This window comes from Leptonychotes weddellii, chromosome 5, assembly GCF_054177405.1.
Source record: "Leptonychotes weddellii isolate Sample4059 chromosome 5, ASM5417740v2, whole genome shotgun sequence".
Taxonomy (NCBI): domain Eukaryota; kingdom Metazoa; phylum Chordata; class Mammalia; order Carnivora; family Phocidae; genus Leptonychotes; species Leptonychotes weddellii.
The window spans coordinates 114,472,318-114,489,041 of record NC_138373.1 but is presented as its reverse complement, the minus strand read 5'-3'; the positions used below and the strand labels follow the sequence as shown (position 1 = coordinate 114,489,041).

The 16,724-nt window shown below is 38.5% G+C and overlaps 1 protein-coding gene and 1 pseudogene across 11 annotated transcripts in view; one reads left to right on the top strand and one right to left on the bottom strand.

Annotated features, from left to right (window-relative positions):
• The window catches only part of GRIP1 (glutamate receptor interacting protein 1), a 621,865-nt gene that overhangs the window by 460,854 nt on the left and 144,287 nt on the right, over positions 1 to 16,724 (top strand). For all 11 annotated transcript variants that reach the window (XM_081822020.1, XM_031025793.2, XM_031025792.2 and 8 more), the window contains 2 exons: positions 12,704 to 12,839; positions 15,107 to 15,252. In XM_081822020.1, coding sequence (XP_081678146.1) covers positions 12,704 to 12,839; positions 15,107 to 15,252 — 282 coding nt within the window. The remainder of the gene's footprint in view (positions 1 to 12,703; positions 12,840 to 15,106; positions 15,253 to 16,724) is intronic.
• LOC115940207 (U4 spliceosomal RNA) lies at positions 5,065 to 5,134 on the bottom strand (annotated as a pseudogene).

Sequence of the window (16,724 nt, the reverse complement as noted above, 5' to 3'; positions counted from 1 at the left end):
AAAATTTGTATGGAACCAGAAAAGACCCCGAATAGCCAGAGGAATGTTGAAAAAGAAAAGCAAAGCTGGCGGCATCACAATTCCAGACTTCAAGCTCTATTACAAAGCTGTCATCATCAAGACAGTACGGTACTGGCACAAAAACAGACACATAGATCAATGGAACAGAATAGAGAGCCCAGAAATGCACCCTCAACTCTACGGACAACTAATCTTTGACAAAGCAGGAAAGAATGTCCAATGGTAAAAAGACAGTCTCTTCAACAAATGGTGTTGGGAAAATTGGACAGCCACATGCAGAAGAATGAAACTGGACCATTTCCTTACACCACACACAAAAATAGACTCAAAATGGATGAAAGACCTAAATGTGAGGCAGGAATCCATCAAAATCCTTGAGGAGAACACAGGCAGCAACCTCTTTGACCTCAGCCGCAGCAACTTCTTCCTAGAAACATTGCCAAAGGCAAGGGAAGCAAGGGCAAAAATGAACTATTAGGACTTCATCAAGATAAAAAGCTTTTGCACAGCAAAGGAAACAGTCAACAAAACCAAAAGACAACGGACAGAATGGGAGAAGATATTTGCAAATGACATATCAGATAAAGGGCTAGTATTCAAAATCTATAAAGACCTTATCAAACTCAACACCAAAAGAACAACAAATCCAATCAAGAAGTGGGCAGAAGACATGAATAGACATTTTTCCAAAGAAGACATCCAAATGTCCAACAGACACACAAAAAAGTGCTCAACATCACTCGGCATCAGGGAAATCAAATCAAAACCTCAATGAGATACCACCTCACACCAGTCAGAATGGCTAAAATTAACAAGTCAAGAAACAACAGATGTTGGCGGGGATGCGGAGAAAGGGGAACCCTCCTACACTGTTGGTGGGAATGTGCAAACACTCTGGAAAACAGTATGGAGGTTCCTCAAAAAGTTGAAAATAGAGCTACCCTACTACCCAGCAATTGCACTACTGGGTATTTATCCCAAAGATATAAATGTAGTGATCCAAAGGGGCACATGCACCCCATTGTTTATAGCAGCAATGTCCACAATAGCCAAACTATGGAAAGAGCCAAGATGTCCATCAACAGATGAATGGATAAAGAAGATGTATATATATATACAATGGAATATTATGCAGCCATCAAAAAGAAAATGAAATCTTGCCATTTGCAATGACGTGGATGGAACTAGAGGGTATTATGCTAAGCGAAATAAGTCAATCAGAGAAAGATAAGTATCATATGATCTCACTGATATGAGGATTTTGAGAAACAAGACAGAGGATCGTAGGGGAAGGGAGGGAAAAATGAAACAAGACGAAACCGAGAGGGAGACAAACCAAAAGAGACTCTTAATCTCAGGAAACAAACTGAAGGTTGCTGGAGTGGAGAGGGATGGGAGGGATGGGGTGGCTGGGTGATAAACATTGGGGAGGGTATGTACTATGGTGAGCGCTATGAATTGTGTACGACTGATGAATCACAGACCTGTACTCCTGAAATAAATAATACATTATATGTTAATAAAAATTTTTTTAAATCATTGTTTTTGAAAAAGTGGGAAACTGAAAGAATTGTAGTTTTGCCATGTTTTAAAATCAGTGATACTTTTTCTCGATGCTTTAAGAGACATACTGTATCTGAATCAGCACTAGAATCCACATCTCAGCTTTATCTATTTTTAAATCCTGATCTATTTATCACATACTTTCAGGGGGCTCAGGTTTTTATATTCGGTACTGCATATTTATGTATTCCCTTTCTCTTGAGGTGCTCTAAGAAACATATGGATATTAATCCAGCCACCCCTATCACTGTGTAAGATAAATACCAATCATAATTTTGTTTCACATGAATATTTGTGCTGGGTAATATTTATGTGCTGTACATGCCTGCCACTAATCTAACTTACTACGCTCAGATTCCCAGGGGATGAGAGAAGTTCAGGTACATCCTTCATGTCACTACACAAAGGTGGAAAGTGCCAGAAGACCTTTCTCTGCAGGTCTGGGTGGCAAGAACTGAGACTGAAAATACAGCCATTCATCACAGAAACCCAGCTTTGATCCCAGCAGCTTTGCTGAACCAGGGGTTGTTAGGAGGAACTTGAAGTGAGTATTGGAAAAAGCATCTGCTTATTTCCTGAGGGGGATAAACTTCCTAGTGGCACCACTAAAAGTAATATACAGATAAAACTGTAATGTAAGCAATAATATTCTCTCCAAAAGTAATACACAGATCCAGCTATAGTATTCTGGTGTGGGCCTCAGTCCCCCTCACTAAAGAAATGGTAAAAATAATAATAATGATGATGATCAACCAAGTAAGCTTAGGGAAATAACCCTGTCTACTGCTATTCAAATTCTGCTCCTTTATCATTTTTGCTTCTGCACTATCCAACAATAATTCTGTTCGCTGCAAGCCAATGCTCATCGCCTAGTTGTAATTCCCTCTGTTGGGACTGATGTGCTCATTCATTCAGCAGTTACCAGGAATACCTACTAATATGCCAGGTACCATTCTAGGCACTAGAGATGCAGAGGGGGGAAAAACACTATCACTAGTGTTGGGAAATTTGTGACTTATACTGTAGAGTTTTCAATAGTATTTCCATTTCACTGTTTATGATATCTTTTTAAAATCTATGTAGTTAATGGAACTTCAAGAAGTAAAGAGTTTCACCAATGCTTCTTTTGCTGTATGTGCCTATGGTGGTTGCTTTTAAAATGTACTTTCTCTTTTTATGTTATGGCTATAGGGTGAGGGTCTTACAGACCACTTACTTTGTTTAAGGTATGATGAAAACTATCCTAGCACTAGGTTTCTCCTCTGGTATTTAAATCACATTTTGCTTCTCTCTGTATGATATTATATCATGTGACTGCCCCCTCTCCACTGAAGCACAACAACACAAACTTACTCTCATTTTCCAGATTCCCTTTCTTAGTGACAGACATCAGTATCCCCCAATCAAACGAATTTGAATCCTTGAGGTCCTCTTGCCCCTCACAGTTCCTCACTCCCCACACACTGATTTGTCTCTAACTCAGGGCAGTTCTTCCTCAATACATTTGGAATCCATATCATCCATATAGCTATTGATGGATTTCAGTCTCTCACATGTTGCCCACCTGTCCCTAAAAACCCACCCTACCCTTATTGCTTTGGCATCTGTCTACATTCTAGTTCTTAGCCTCCCTTACAGTTAGGTGTGGACATGGAATGAGTTCTTGCCACTGGAATGTGAACGGAAGCAGGCCAGTGTGGCTTTTAAGAAAATTCTTTTACCCCTTCCCCCAGGTGAATGAAGACAGGTTAAAGTCTTAGGGCAGAAGTTTCCAAACTTTCTCAGTAATTTTTTTACAGGAGCTCTAGGTCAAATGAAATATCAATAGTTCCATTTATTAAGTAGCTAAGTCCAAACAACCTAGTACATATTGTATCCTAACCACTTACTAGCAATTTGAAAAAAAATAATAACATATAAATTGAAAGAATCAGAAGTACTTAGTAATGGTATGTGTGTGTTTGCTGGGCACTACACAACTTTCTCAAACTTTCAAATCAAATTAAACATTGACAGCCTTATTTCCTGTTCCACATTTATTTTCACATGGAACTCCCTTTTGGTAAAACTCAAAACTGAACTTCGGAAGGATAGGACATCAACAAAAGCAATGTAGTATTATCCAATGTTGAGTAAAACTACTTCCAGCTAGTAGGTGGTGTTGTGTCCAAAAGATATCAAGAATGGCTCTATGTTCCTCAAAAATTTAAAATAGTCCATGGTGGTCCTGTGAGTTCATTAGGGAACTCTGAGGCATCTTAGTGCATAGTTTAGAAACCAGAGCCCTAGAAGATGACAGAGTCATAAAATGGAACAAAGCATAGATTCCTGAACCATTATGTGGAGAAGAGCTGGATGCTGATCAGGAACACTCACCTTGGAGTTGTATATGAGCAGAATAAACTTCTGTTGTGGTTGAGCAAATTATTCATTTTTTTATTTGTTGTCACAACAAAGTCTATCTTATATTATTTTACTGCAGCGGCTTGTAATGGTTCTCCTTGACCCAAGTCTAATAACTTTCTCCCCAACACTTCATGCCATCATTACCAAGTCCACTGCTTTACACTAATAACAGGCTTACCTTTCCTAAAACTTAAATCTGAGTACTTCCTTTGTTTGCTTCCCAGTCTGTTTTCTACCAACCTTTCCTCATGCACCAAACTCTAAATCAACATCTCTCTTTCTTGACTACATGTTAGAATCACCTGGAGAGCTTTAAAAAAATACCTATGCCCAGTTCCCCACCTGCAAGGATTTTCATCTAATTGAAATGGACCAATTCCTTGAAAAGCACAAACTACCACAACTCACCACAATGTGACATAGTTAATGTATATAGTCCTGTAACTATTAAGGAAATTGAATTTGTGATTTAAAACCTCCAAAAGAGAAAAAGTTCAGATTCAAATGGCTTCATTGAAAAATTACATCAAATGCTTAAAAAGAATAAACACCAATTCTGTATAATCTCTTCCAGAAAATAGAAAAGGAAGGAATGTATTCTCCAATTCATGTTATGAAGCTAGTATTATTACCCTGATACCAAAACCAAAGATAGTACAGAAAGAAACTGCACACTATATCCCTCATGAATATAGATGCAAAGAAAATCCTTACCAAAATATTAGCAATAGAATCCATCAATGTATAAAAATAATTATATATAATGAACAAGTGGGATTTATTTCACGGTTGCAAGATTGGTTTAATATTAGAAAACCAGTGTAAGCCACTACATTATCACTTGAAAGAAGAAAAATCACATAATCACATCAACTAATCAATGCAAAAAATTTGACAATATTCATACTCATCATGATAAAAACTCTCAGAAAAATAGAAATAGAGGGGAACTTCCTCATCTTGATGAAGAGTATCTACAAAACCCTACAGCTAACACAATACTTAATGTCTTTCCCCTAAGATAGGGAAGAAGGCAAGGATACCCACTCTCACCACTCATTCAACATTGTGCTGGAATTTCAATTAGCAAGAATCGCGCCTCGGATAAACCTCATTGGCTATGACACTGCCACTGCGCAAAGCTGTGTGCTGGAATTTCTAACTCATGCTTTAGGCTAGGAAGGAAAATAAAAGGCATACAGATTGGAAACAAATAAAACTGTCCTTTTTTGCTGATGACATGCTGGTCTACATAGAAAACTCTAAGGAATCCACAAAAAAAACCAAAAACAAAACAACAAAACAAAACCTCCTTGAACTATTAAGTGAGTTCAGCAAGGCCACAAGATACAAAACAAATATACAAAAATCAATTGTATATGTATATACTAGCAATGAATGTATGTACATCAAAATTAATAACATAATAGCCCAGTGATGGGTATCAAGGAGGGCACGTACTGCATGGAGCACTGGGTGTTATACGAAAACAATGAATCATGGAACACTACATCAAAAACTAATGATGTATGGTGACTAACATAACATAATAAAATTAAATTGAATTTAAAAAATAGTTAATAACATAATACCATTTGCAGTTGTTTACCCCAAAATGAAATATTTAGGTGTAAAACTAATAAAGCATGTATAGGACTTGTATGCTGAAAACTACATGGTGCTGATGAATGAATCAAAGAAGGTCTGTGTAACTGGAGAGACATAACATGTTCATGGATTTGAAGATTCAACATAGTAAAGATGTCTATTCTTTCCAAATTGGCATACAGTCTTAATGCAGGTCCTATAAAAATCCCAGGAAAAGCTTTTGTAGGTAAAGACAATAATATTCCAAAATGTATATGGAAAGGCAAAGAATAATTGAAATAATTTTTTAAAAAAAACAATAAAGAGGGAGGAATCAGCCCACCCAATGTCAAGACTTGTTATGTAGATACAGTAATAAGAACTGTGTGGTATCTGTGGAGGGATAAATACATCAGTGGAACAAAATAAAGAATAAATAATCTGGAAATTGACAAACATAGTGCATATTGTATCCTAACCACTTACTAGCAATTCGAAAAAAAAATAATAAAATAACACATATAAATTGAAACAATCAGAAGTACTTAGAAGTGGTATATAAAATAATTGATTTTTGAAAAGGTGCAAAAGCAATTCATGGAGAAAAGATAGCTTATTCAACAAATGGTATTGGAGCAATTGGTCATCTATAGACCTTTGCCCTCAAAAAATATATGAATTTTTTACTAAGTCTTACACTTTATATAAAATTTAACTCAAAATGGATCATGGACTTAAATGTAAACCATAATATAGAACTTTAGAAACTATAGAAGAAAGTTAAGAGAAAATTTTCAGAATCTAGGGCTCAGAGTTCTTAGACTTGACAACAGCGTGACGCATAAAAGGAAAAATTGACTAGTTAGACTTCATCAAAATTAAAAATATTTGCTCTGCAGAAGACCTTGTTAAAAGAATGAAAAGAAAATCTACAGACTGGGAGAAAATATTTGCAAACGTCATAATCAACAAGGGATTAGTATCTCAAATATATAAGCAGTTCTCAAAACTCAATAGTGAAAAAGCTTGCAAGCTGAAGAAAATAAGCAAAAGACATAAAGAGACATTTCACCAAAGAGGATACGCAGATGGCAAATAAGTACACAAAAAAAAATGTTCAACATTTCCCATTAGGGAAATGACTCAAGTTATGCAAAAATTAAAACCATAATTAGATCTTACTAACATACCTATCAGTATGGCTAACATCAAGTACTGGACAGGATGTAGAAGAACTAAATCATTCATACACTGCTGGTGGGGATATAAAATGGTTTGGCTATCTTGGAAAACAATTTATCAATTTATTAGAAAATTAAATATGAGGGGGGGGAAATCAGAGGGGGAGATGAACCATGAGAGACTATGGACTCCGGGAAACAAACTGAGGGTTTCAGAGGGGAAAGGGGTGGAGGGATGGGTTAGCCCCGTGATGGGAATATATTGCAATGAGCACTGGGTGTTATACGCAAATAACGAATTATGGAACACTACATCAAAAACTAATGAAGTACTGTATGGTGACTAACATAACAGAATAAAAATTAATTAATTAATTAATTAATTAAAAAAAGAAAAGTAAATATGGAACTATCATATGACCCAGCACTTGTACTCCTGGACAGTTATTCCAGAGAAATGAATAATTATGTTCACACAAAAACCTGTGCATGAATGTTTATAGTAGCTTTATTCATAATAGTCCCAAACAAGAAACAACCAACACATGTTTCAACAGGTAAATGGTTAAGCAGACTGTGGTATATCTGTGCCATGGACTACTACTCAGCAATAAAAAGGAACAAACTATTTCTACAGTATAGAAAATTATACAGAATGTAAAAAGTCAACCACAAAGGTTTCACACTGTATGATTCAATTTATTTAACATTCTTTAAATGAGAAAGTTATAAGCATAGAGAATAGGTTAGGGTTTGCCAGGGGTTAAGGAAGGTGTCAGGGGAGGAGAGAAGCAGGTGTGGTTATAAAGGGTAATATGAGGGAATTTGTTATATTGTATCTTGACAGCAACAATGTCAATATCCTGCTTGTGATATTGTATTACAGTTTCGCATGATGTTACCACAGGGGAAAACAAGAGAAAAGGTATACAGGATCTCTCTACAGTATTTCCTAGAACTGCATGAGAATCTACAATTATCTCAAAATTAAAAGTTTAATTTTAAAAATTCCCCTCGGGGGGAATTCTGATGGTTTGTTCTGGGATGGGCCCCAGGCATTGGTATTTGAAAAGCTCCCAGGTGATTCTAACATGCAGCCAGATTGATAAAGTGCAAATTGAACTGATGGATATCCTCTCCCCAGAACCCATGTAATCACCTACCATTTACTGTTCCTGTGCCTCTAACACTTTCCCTTCTCCATTCGCTGCACTGAGGCTGTCTTCAAGATAGCTCAGGGATAACTCTTCCAAGGAGCCATCCAGAACACTACTTGTCCAGTCTGATTAAGGGTCCTCCCAGGTTGTACCATGACAGTCCTTTATCTACTTTTATCATAGCCCTTATTACCCTTTGTTATCATCCCTTTTTGTCTCTCTCTCTACTTTCAGCAACTATTGGAATTGTCTGCTTTGTGATTCCCTGTTAATTTAGTCCCTGAATTTTAGGGACCTGCCAAAAATTAGAGTTAACTGTCCTTTTTTTGGTCTAAGCCTAATTATATATATATATTTTTAAATAAGCCATGAAGCAAGAATGTCCAGACACCAGGAGTTTTACAGAACAAAATATGATTCTTATGCCATACCTTTATTTTTGCAAATCAGTATTACAAAACACTAAGATGGTCTAATAATGGGTCCTGAATGCCCTATGTCTGTGCTACTTCTTTTCTTTTTTTTCTTTTCTCCCTTCCTCCCCCTTTCTCTCTTCTTTCTTCTTTCTTTCCTTCCTTTCTTTCTTTCTGTCGTTCGTTCTTTCATTCTTTCTTTCTTTTTCTCCTTTGGTAAAGCCAAGAAGATCCAGACTCTGACCAGTGTCTGGAAGGCAGACACAAAGGCTTTGCCAGACTTCCCACTCCAGGCTCATGGTTCCAGTGCATCTGGGGAGATATAATTAGTAGCATAACATCCAGTCATGACTCCAATACCTCATTCAGGTTGGCATCATGGACAGGCTCTCTATATTCTTTCATAGCATCAAAGGTATACTTTGGGACCACAGTTTTTCACAGAATCTTTGCAAGGATGCATGTTCCATTTTTGCAATAATATTAAATATATCCTGTGTCCAAAAAAATCTTATTGGCATTTTTATTGATATTGTGAACTTCATAGATTAATTTAAGGAGCACTGATATATTTTTGATGTTAGATTATGCTACCCACTAGAATATTAATTCCTAGATGGCAAGGATTTTCTCCGTTTGGTTCAGTTTTATATCTCCGAAGCCTAGAATGATGCCTGGCATATATTAAGTGCTCAATTTTTTATTGAATGAATGAATGTGGTGCTTTTACATTTGTTCTGATCTTATGTTCCTCAGAAGCATTTTTGATGTTTTCTTCATGTAAATTTTGTACATTCTTCATTAAATATTTTCCTAGGAATTTTATTTTTTGGTTATTGTAAATGGCTTTTTTTTTTCTTCTATGATTACTTCTCACCACCTATTTGTTTATAAAGGATACGGTTTTCTGCACATTAATTTTGTAACCATCAATAACCATCAGTAACCATGTTTTTGAATTTTCTTGTTTGCAAGAACTTTTCATAATTCTCTTGCTTTCACCAGGCATCACTGTTACTTTCCTTAAAGCTTTCTGGAGTTCAGTAATTAAGAGGATTGAATTACAAACCCAAGGAAAACAGCAAACAACTAAATCCCATTCTATCAGTGTGATTCTTGTTGGCTATGTTGAGTGAGTACAGATACAGATGTAAACTTGCAATTTATTTGCTAAGATAATTAAATATGGTGATGAAGGAAAACATCTAATCCAGAACCATCTCATTCCTTGCCAATTGGGCATCATCTGTTCCCTGTGCTGCTTGCTAATTTGGGGATGCTACAGTCTTCTCTACATGGTCCTCTTAATTTGGGGAGGGATGTTTACAATTTAAATCACAAAGAAATTGGCACTACATATCTACTTGCCTAAGTTCCGGTGTTTCACTGCAGAGTTTTATTCAGTAAGCTTTGATAGATAAGTGAACTCATGCAATTGAATGCATCTGTCATAATTTCTCTTTGCCATTAGATCATTATGCAAGCATTAAACACCAAAAAATACATAAATTGATTGATTCATCTGATGGAGACTGCAGATTAGCAGGAGGTAAACTCCAGAAGCATGTTCTTCCCTCTCCCAACTGCTTCATTTCTCCTGTTCCTTCCAAACACCCATAAAAGATTTAGTCAATCCTTCAGGGTCTAGAGATACTTACTGACAGTTAACATTCTCGTGATTCAGCGCATTTTCTTGCAACAATATTCTATCTTTACTCCTGAGTTTTGCCTAATTTAGATTCCTCCTTTAGTCTGTTCTGCTCAGCTAATCCTGATCAATAAATAGACAGATTAGACAGGAGACAGAATTGTGAAATAGATGCTGCATTTGGAACAGCCAGTCTTCACTTTACATTGTAGCCAGGACCATCTGCCACACTCTGGCATGGTGGTCTGTGACTCATTTACCTCTGTGACTAGGCTGTAAGCATCTGTGACTTTTTTGGTCTTTGAGTTTCACTGTCTGGCTCATAGTAGGCACTCAATAAATGCTTGAATCAATGAATGCATGAATTACTCAATTAACTGGCGCATCAATATTTTCTTTCTTTCGTGTTATTAAAACTAGCATTTGAAACATTTTAAAATAAGAGGGTAATTGACTATTACCAGTTTAAAAAGAAGCCCAGATGGATTAATATTTTAACAAGAACAAATTAAACTAAAGGAATTCAGTTGTTTCTAGATGTCCAAGATTCAGCCAGAAGCCTGGTGTGGACCTGGGTCCCTTCTGGAGAAAACCGCATTGTCCACATCCCATAAGGCTGCACCTATTTTATGCAGGAAACATGTTCTTGAAAACCTGAGTAGGAATGAAGGTCTTATTAGTTAAAACTTATTTCTCCCTTGCCAGTTATTACTCTTTCATCGTTGCTTCTTTGTACATTTCTGATTGACCTTTGAGATGGGCCCTTAAAAAACTATGCTCCCAATTCTTCAAGTAAAGATCTGTGACCAAATGCTTAAATATACAGGATCAATCTATGTATTTAAAGAAAATGCAAAGAATTCTTTTGGGGGGCAAAATCGTTGAGCACATTATGTCTCTATAATGTGAATCGTCATCATGTTATGTAATTCTCATTATTTTAATTATTTAACCTAATTTTTTAAAGTAATGTATACCTAGCCTGCTGTCAAGAAGAACTTACAGGGGTTGTTTGTTAAGTTGACCTCTTTAAATACCAGTTGGGCCTATCTATGTTTTTATGGGAAATAGAGGGGGTGTTTTATTCTGATTTAAGGGGATACAGGTTAAATGCACACAGTGACAGAATTTTGTTTCAAATGCTTCTGGTAAATGATGGAAAAGGCCCTGTGCTTTTATGCACATGACAAGAATTTTGATCCTTGAATTTCAATCATGATTTGGTCTCTCATACAGAATGTAGTGAATGAAGCTGACATCATTCATACTCATAGACTTTTCCTTGCCTTCTACTTTAAAAAGCAATACTGCTCTCATATGCAGGGTCATGAGTCTGTCATGAAAAAGAGGGTGTTCTGGGGTGCTAAGGTCACATTACCTGGCAATCTTGAAAGCCTTGCCTGGAATGCTATTCAATACGTTGGTGAGGAAATCAGTGGCCTCCCCCCCCCTCCCTCGCCCCGGCTTCCTTCCTGGAATACTCTGTTCTCCTTACTAGATCAAATGAGTGATAATTTCCTTCCCGAACATGATTTGAGTTTTTTCATTGGCTAGTGAAATAGTATACCAGCAGCAACAATTTAAAAACTTTATGGTAAGCATCCATATAGATTTTTGAAATGATAATTAACTCTGTTATGTTTAATTAAGGAAGGGGAAGAGGTGTGCCAATAACCTTTTGGGTTTCTTAACTTTGAAGAAGAAAGGCCATTCTATGAGTGTCTTTGATGTCCTAGAAGATCACAACTCCTGAAATTCATAGTGTGATTCAGGAGGAATTGGTAAACTTGAGTTTCCCCATCCTTACCCAGAAAGTGTGTATGCAGAGGGGGAATAACATAACAGAGAATTTGAAAACAGTGTTTATCCTATTTAACCTCTGGATAGGTCAATGTTGACTCTACTCATTTTTGCTTCTGAAAGAAAGATATGCTCAAAGTTTTCTCACTTCCTGTTGTGCCTAAAATCAGAAGATCTGGGTTCCCTCTTGGTGTATAGACCTTGTCTGGACAAGATCTGTGAGATCTTAAAATTTTGAAAGTAGAGAAAGGGATTTATGGCAGTTACCTGGAGATTCTGAGGACCAACCCCACCTTACCATATTGTGACACATCCTGTAAGAAGTGATGTGAGTTGTTATGTGAAGCCATTGTACTTTGTTTTCTGAAAGACAAAAAACAATAGAGTCAATAATATTTTTTTCAACCTGTAGAAAGCTCTCTTCTCTTGTGTCTCTTGGCTTATTCAGCTGAAATGTACCAAGAACTTGGAGTTTGCTGCTGCGTGATATATTATTATTATTTAAAATTATTCTTGTCGTATTATTACTTAAAACTCTCTTCTAGGCCCTTATCTTACAACTCTCAATTGTTCCCTTTGGAGTTGCAAGGAGAAAAACCAGGGAAAGTCACTTGAGAATGGCAGAAAACAAAGGGCAAATATCATCATTTGCATATAAGCCATGTCAGACTCTTCATTGTGAACCTAGAGTGAACTACCCCACTGGTACCCATTTTAATAAATTATAATGGAATATCTGCCTCCGCTTTATCTGCATACACGTCTTTATGAGATACTCTGCAAATGGTGTTGGAGAAGAGGCCACAGATCTTTTCTACGTAAAAGAAAAAGTGGGGAGAGTTTATGGGAAGGAGTCCCTTCACCAGGCAGAACGGTATCTCGTGCTTCGACTGTCATTTAATAAGGCAAATGCTTTTCTTTTCACAGAGGAATTCAAGGGCTCCACTGTGGTCGAACTGATGAAGAAGGAGGGCACCACCCTTGGGCTGACCGTATCGGGTGGAATTGACAAGGACGGAAAGCCCAGAGTCTCTAACCTGCGGCAAGGAGGAATTGCTGCTAGGTAACTGCATCTTGGGGAAATGTAGGAAAAGGAATGCAGGAGGGTAATTAATGCAAAAATTGAAGTTCCATCAGAAAAGGTCACGGGGCACCTGGGTGGCTCAGTCGTTAAGCGTCTGCCTTCGGCTCAGGTCATGGTCCCAGGGTCCTGGGATCAAGCCCCACATCGGGCTCCCTGCTCCACGGGAAGCCTGCTTCTCCTTCTCCCACTCCCCCTGCTTGTGTTCCCTCTCTCGCTGTGTCTCTCTCTGTCACATAAATAAATAAAATCTTAAAAAAAAGGTCACAAATAAATGACAGCTGCCATCTGCTGGGCCGGTTTCGGAAGCTTTTCTGGCCTGTGCCGAGTCACCAGGGAGCTACCAGGCCCTCAGAAGACTTTCATTTTAAAATGCCTGTGTGGCTCTCATCCCCCAATATGCTGCTGAGTAGCAGACCGGCTGCCGTCACGGAAATGGAGCAGATGACCCGTATAACGTGCACCCGGGAACCTGCCATGGAGGGACGCGGTGAGCCTAGAGGAATAGGGAGGCCAGCTCCAAGTGTCCGAGTAACAATTCTGCTCATCCCACATCGTCTCTGCTTTTCTACTTGTGAGATCTTCCCTTTCATCAAGACAAAGATGAGGCTTCCAAAAGGATAGAAAGCTCAGCTGAAGAGGTCTCATGGTGTCCTTGTTCTGATGAACAGCACAGTGCCCTAGTCGTGGCCAAAGGCAGAATGTCCTGCATGCTGGCTACAGGTGGGCTTGCTTTATAGACGGAGTCACCAAGTACTTCAGATGGGATGGTCAGGTTTCATTACAAGTGAGGTTCATGTGTCTTAAATCCTGGACACCGGTAGTCTTGTCCACATAATCACAAATTAAGTTTTAGAGTTCTTGCTTTATAAAGTATCATCGAAAAGAGTGATTACTTTGGATGATCAGCCTGTTTGTACAATATTATATAAGCTTCATCCAATTGATTGCTCCATAATCTGAGGTACTGTATATAAAATAGGCTGATGTCAACACAAGCACCTTAATCTCCTTTTTTCAGGAGGAGAGAGACTTCTTTCCACACCCACAGCCTCCTTTATAACAGTCGTGGCCAATCAGTGATGCTAGGGCTTTGTATGTCTCCAGAACTTTTTCCGATGTAGCCCAGAAGCGAGAGTAAATAGGGGGAAAATGCCATCTTCACTTGTATTGATGCTGTAATTAAAAGTTGTGCTGTGCCGATCACATGATCAATGACCAACTATTCATTGTTTAAGGCACTACCATTTTACAAGTAATAAACTAAAATAACTACAGATAAGATCCGTGCCCTAAGAGGGCTTATAACTTACTAGAGGAGATGAGTATAAAAAGCGTGAAAAGCTTGGGAGCAATAACAGCATTGCAAAATAGTAAAAAGCAACAACGTGACCATTGTCACGGAGCATTAGGTGGTTAAGTTGTCCAGTGAGAGTTAGTAAATCCGAGGGAGGAGGAACAGCATGGACCGCAGACTGGAGCAGATTAGGGGAGCTCGCCAAAGAGGAATGATTAGAGCTGGACTTATATAAAATAAATGCATTTAGGTGTTTCTGTTTGGGGACGGACTGTCTTTGGTCTCACTGCCTGCTCTTGCCTTAGAAGTAAAGTCTGTCTAAAACCCCCAAAGTAGCCACAGTTCTATTATGGTGTCGGAGAGAGGCAAGAACAGTACTGAAACCCAGTGCTTTCATTGTAATTTGTTCTCTCTCCTTTTTTTTTTTTAATCAGTCCTGCTGTAAGCAATAAATAGCAAAATAAGCTGACCCTTTCTTTAGCCCTCAACAAACTCCCAGGGAAGATCTTGAGAGCTAGGAAAGAGTTAGGGAGGCAGGCAGCAAAATGAGAAAGAATAAAAAGAAAGAAATAGTCCTGGCATGCCAGGATCTGGATAATCTGCTCCTAGAGAACCAACTCTTTTATGGGCAGAGCACCCAAACAACAACAACCAAAAAACCTCTTTATCTCGTTTCATGGTGCTCTTTAAAAATAAAAGAGGCAAAGGGTTAGGGAAAAATCAGAGACCATAGCAGATGCAGTAGAGGGCTTTCAAAGTATAGCAGTCAGGAGGAGAGGGATCCGTGAATCTCTCATCTGCCTTCAGCTGTGCTCCTACTCCCGGGGTGGGGGTGTGGGGGCAGCCACACAGGCCTTTGGGCTTGCATGCATTTTCACGAAGGGAAAGTGGAAAACCCAGTCAGGCCTGTAGGGAGGACAGGTCTGCTGAAGCGACATTCCCTATTTTGCAGAAGTGATCAGCTGGATGTGGGTGACTACATCAAAGCAGTGAATGGGATCAACCTGGCCAAATTCCGCCACGATGAGATCATCAGCTTGCTGAAGAACGTCGGGGAAAGAGTGGTTCTTGAAGTCGAGTATGAGCTGCCACCAGTCTGTAAGTAATCACAACTCGGGGCAGAACAGCTGGGCCACATTTTTGCCTAAAACAATGGGTTCTCCATTTCTCCCCCTTTTGCCAACATTGTCTCATTACAGGAATGACAGAGCATGGTTTCTTGATATTTAGACATTATTTGAATTGATAAACCTATAGGCCACTCCAGAAGAATTAAAAAGAGCACAGATAACAATAAAATTATATAGGATTTGTGTTCCATTCAGGTGATCTGTGTACATCATATTTGCCACTTAAGCTATTTTCATCAACAGTCAACATATTTACAAGTTCTGTACATTAATTTCCATCCACGCTTTGTACTTAGTGACTAGGGTTAGGAAAAGCGTGTTTAATGTGTTTCACGTTGATTCTTATATAGTTATGTTAATTTCTGAAGCATGACGATACATTCAAAATGCATTATCCTCAAGTAACAATAATAGTAATAGAACCACACATTTTCAGAGCTTACTAAATGTCCAGCATTATAAGGAACCTGACTTGCGTGGATACACTTAATCGTCATCGTAAGGGAAGTCAGCATAGCAGAGCTGAACTTTGAGGTCTAATAGCCAGGCTCAAATCCCAGCTTCACCCTTAACTAACTGTATGCCTTTGAGAAAGTTACTTAAGCTTTCTGTGTCACAGTTTCCATATCTGGGTAATGCGCATAATATTCATTCCTACCCATAGATCAGTCGTGAGGATTAAACGAGATCGTGTTTGTAAAGCAATGAGAACAGTGGCTGGCACTATAAAATATTTTTATGAATAATGAATACACAAATCAGTCAGCACTGTAAGACAGGCATTATCATCATTATTACTCTCATTTTACAGAGGCTTAAGTTAATTATCTTTCCCAAATACATAGGCAGCAAAGTCAGGATGTGAACCCAGACTCCCTAACGCCAAAGTCCCTACGCTTATTCATTGTGATATATACATACGCCATGTGTTACTGCCGTCCTGCATTTAAGCTTTGGTGTTCTAGGACCACCTCTCCTGTTACTAAGCTATTAACACGGACACTACCCTGAGAAAGCTCTTTGCTTTTCTCTACCAGTGAGAACTCAGGTTGAATTTCTTTTTAAAGATTTTATTCATTTATTTATTCATTTATTTGACAGAGAGGGAGAGCAGGAGAGCACAGGCAGGGGGATCAGCAGAGGGAGAGGGAGAAGCAGGCTCCCCACTGAGCAGGGAGCCTGATGCGGGGCTCGATCCCAGGACCTTGGGATCACGACCTAAGCCCAAGGCAGTCGCTTAACCCACTGAGCCACCCAGGCCTCCCTCAGGTTGAATATTAATAACTGATAATAACATGTTTGTTCAGCAATGACTTCTTGAGCATTTGCTACAATCCAGCCACCGCTCCGTACATTCTGATGGGGGACGACAGATAACAAAACAAGATCACAACAGAGAAGTAAACTAGATAGTATGAATGCTAGTAGTCCTGAATGCCA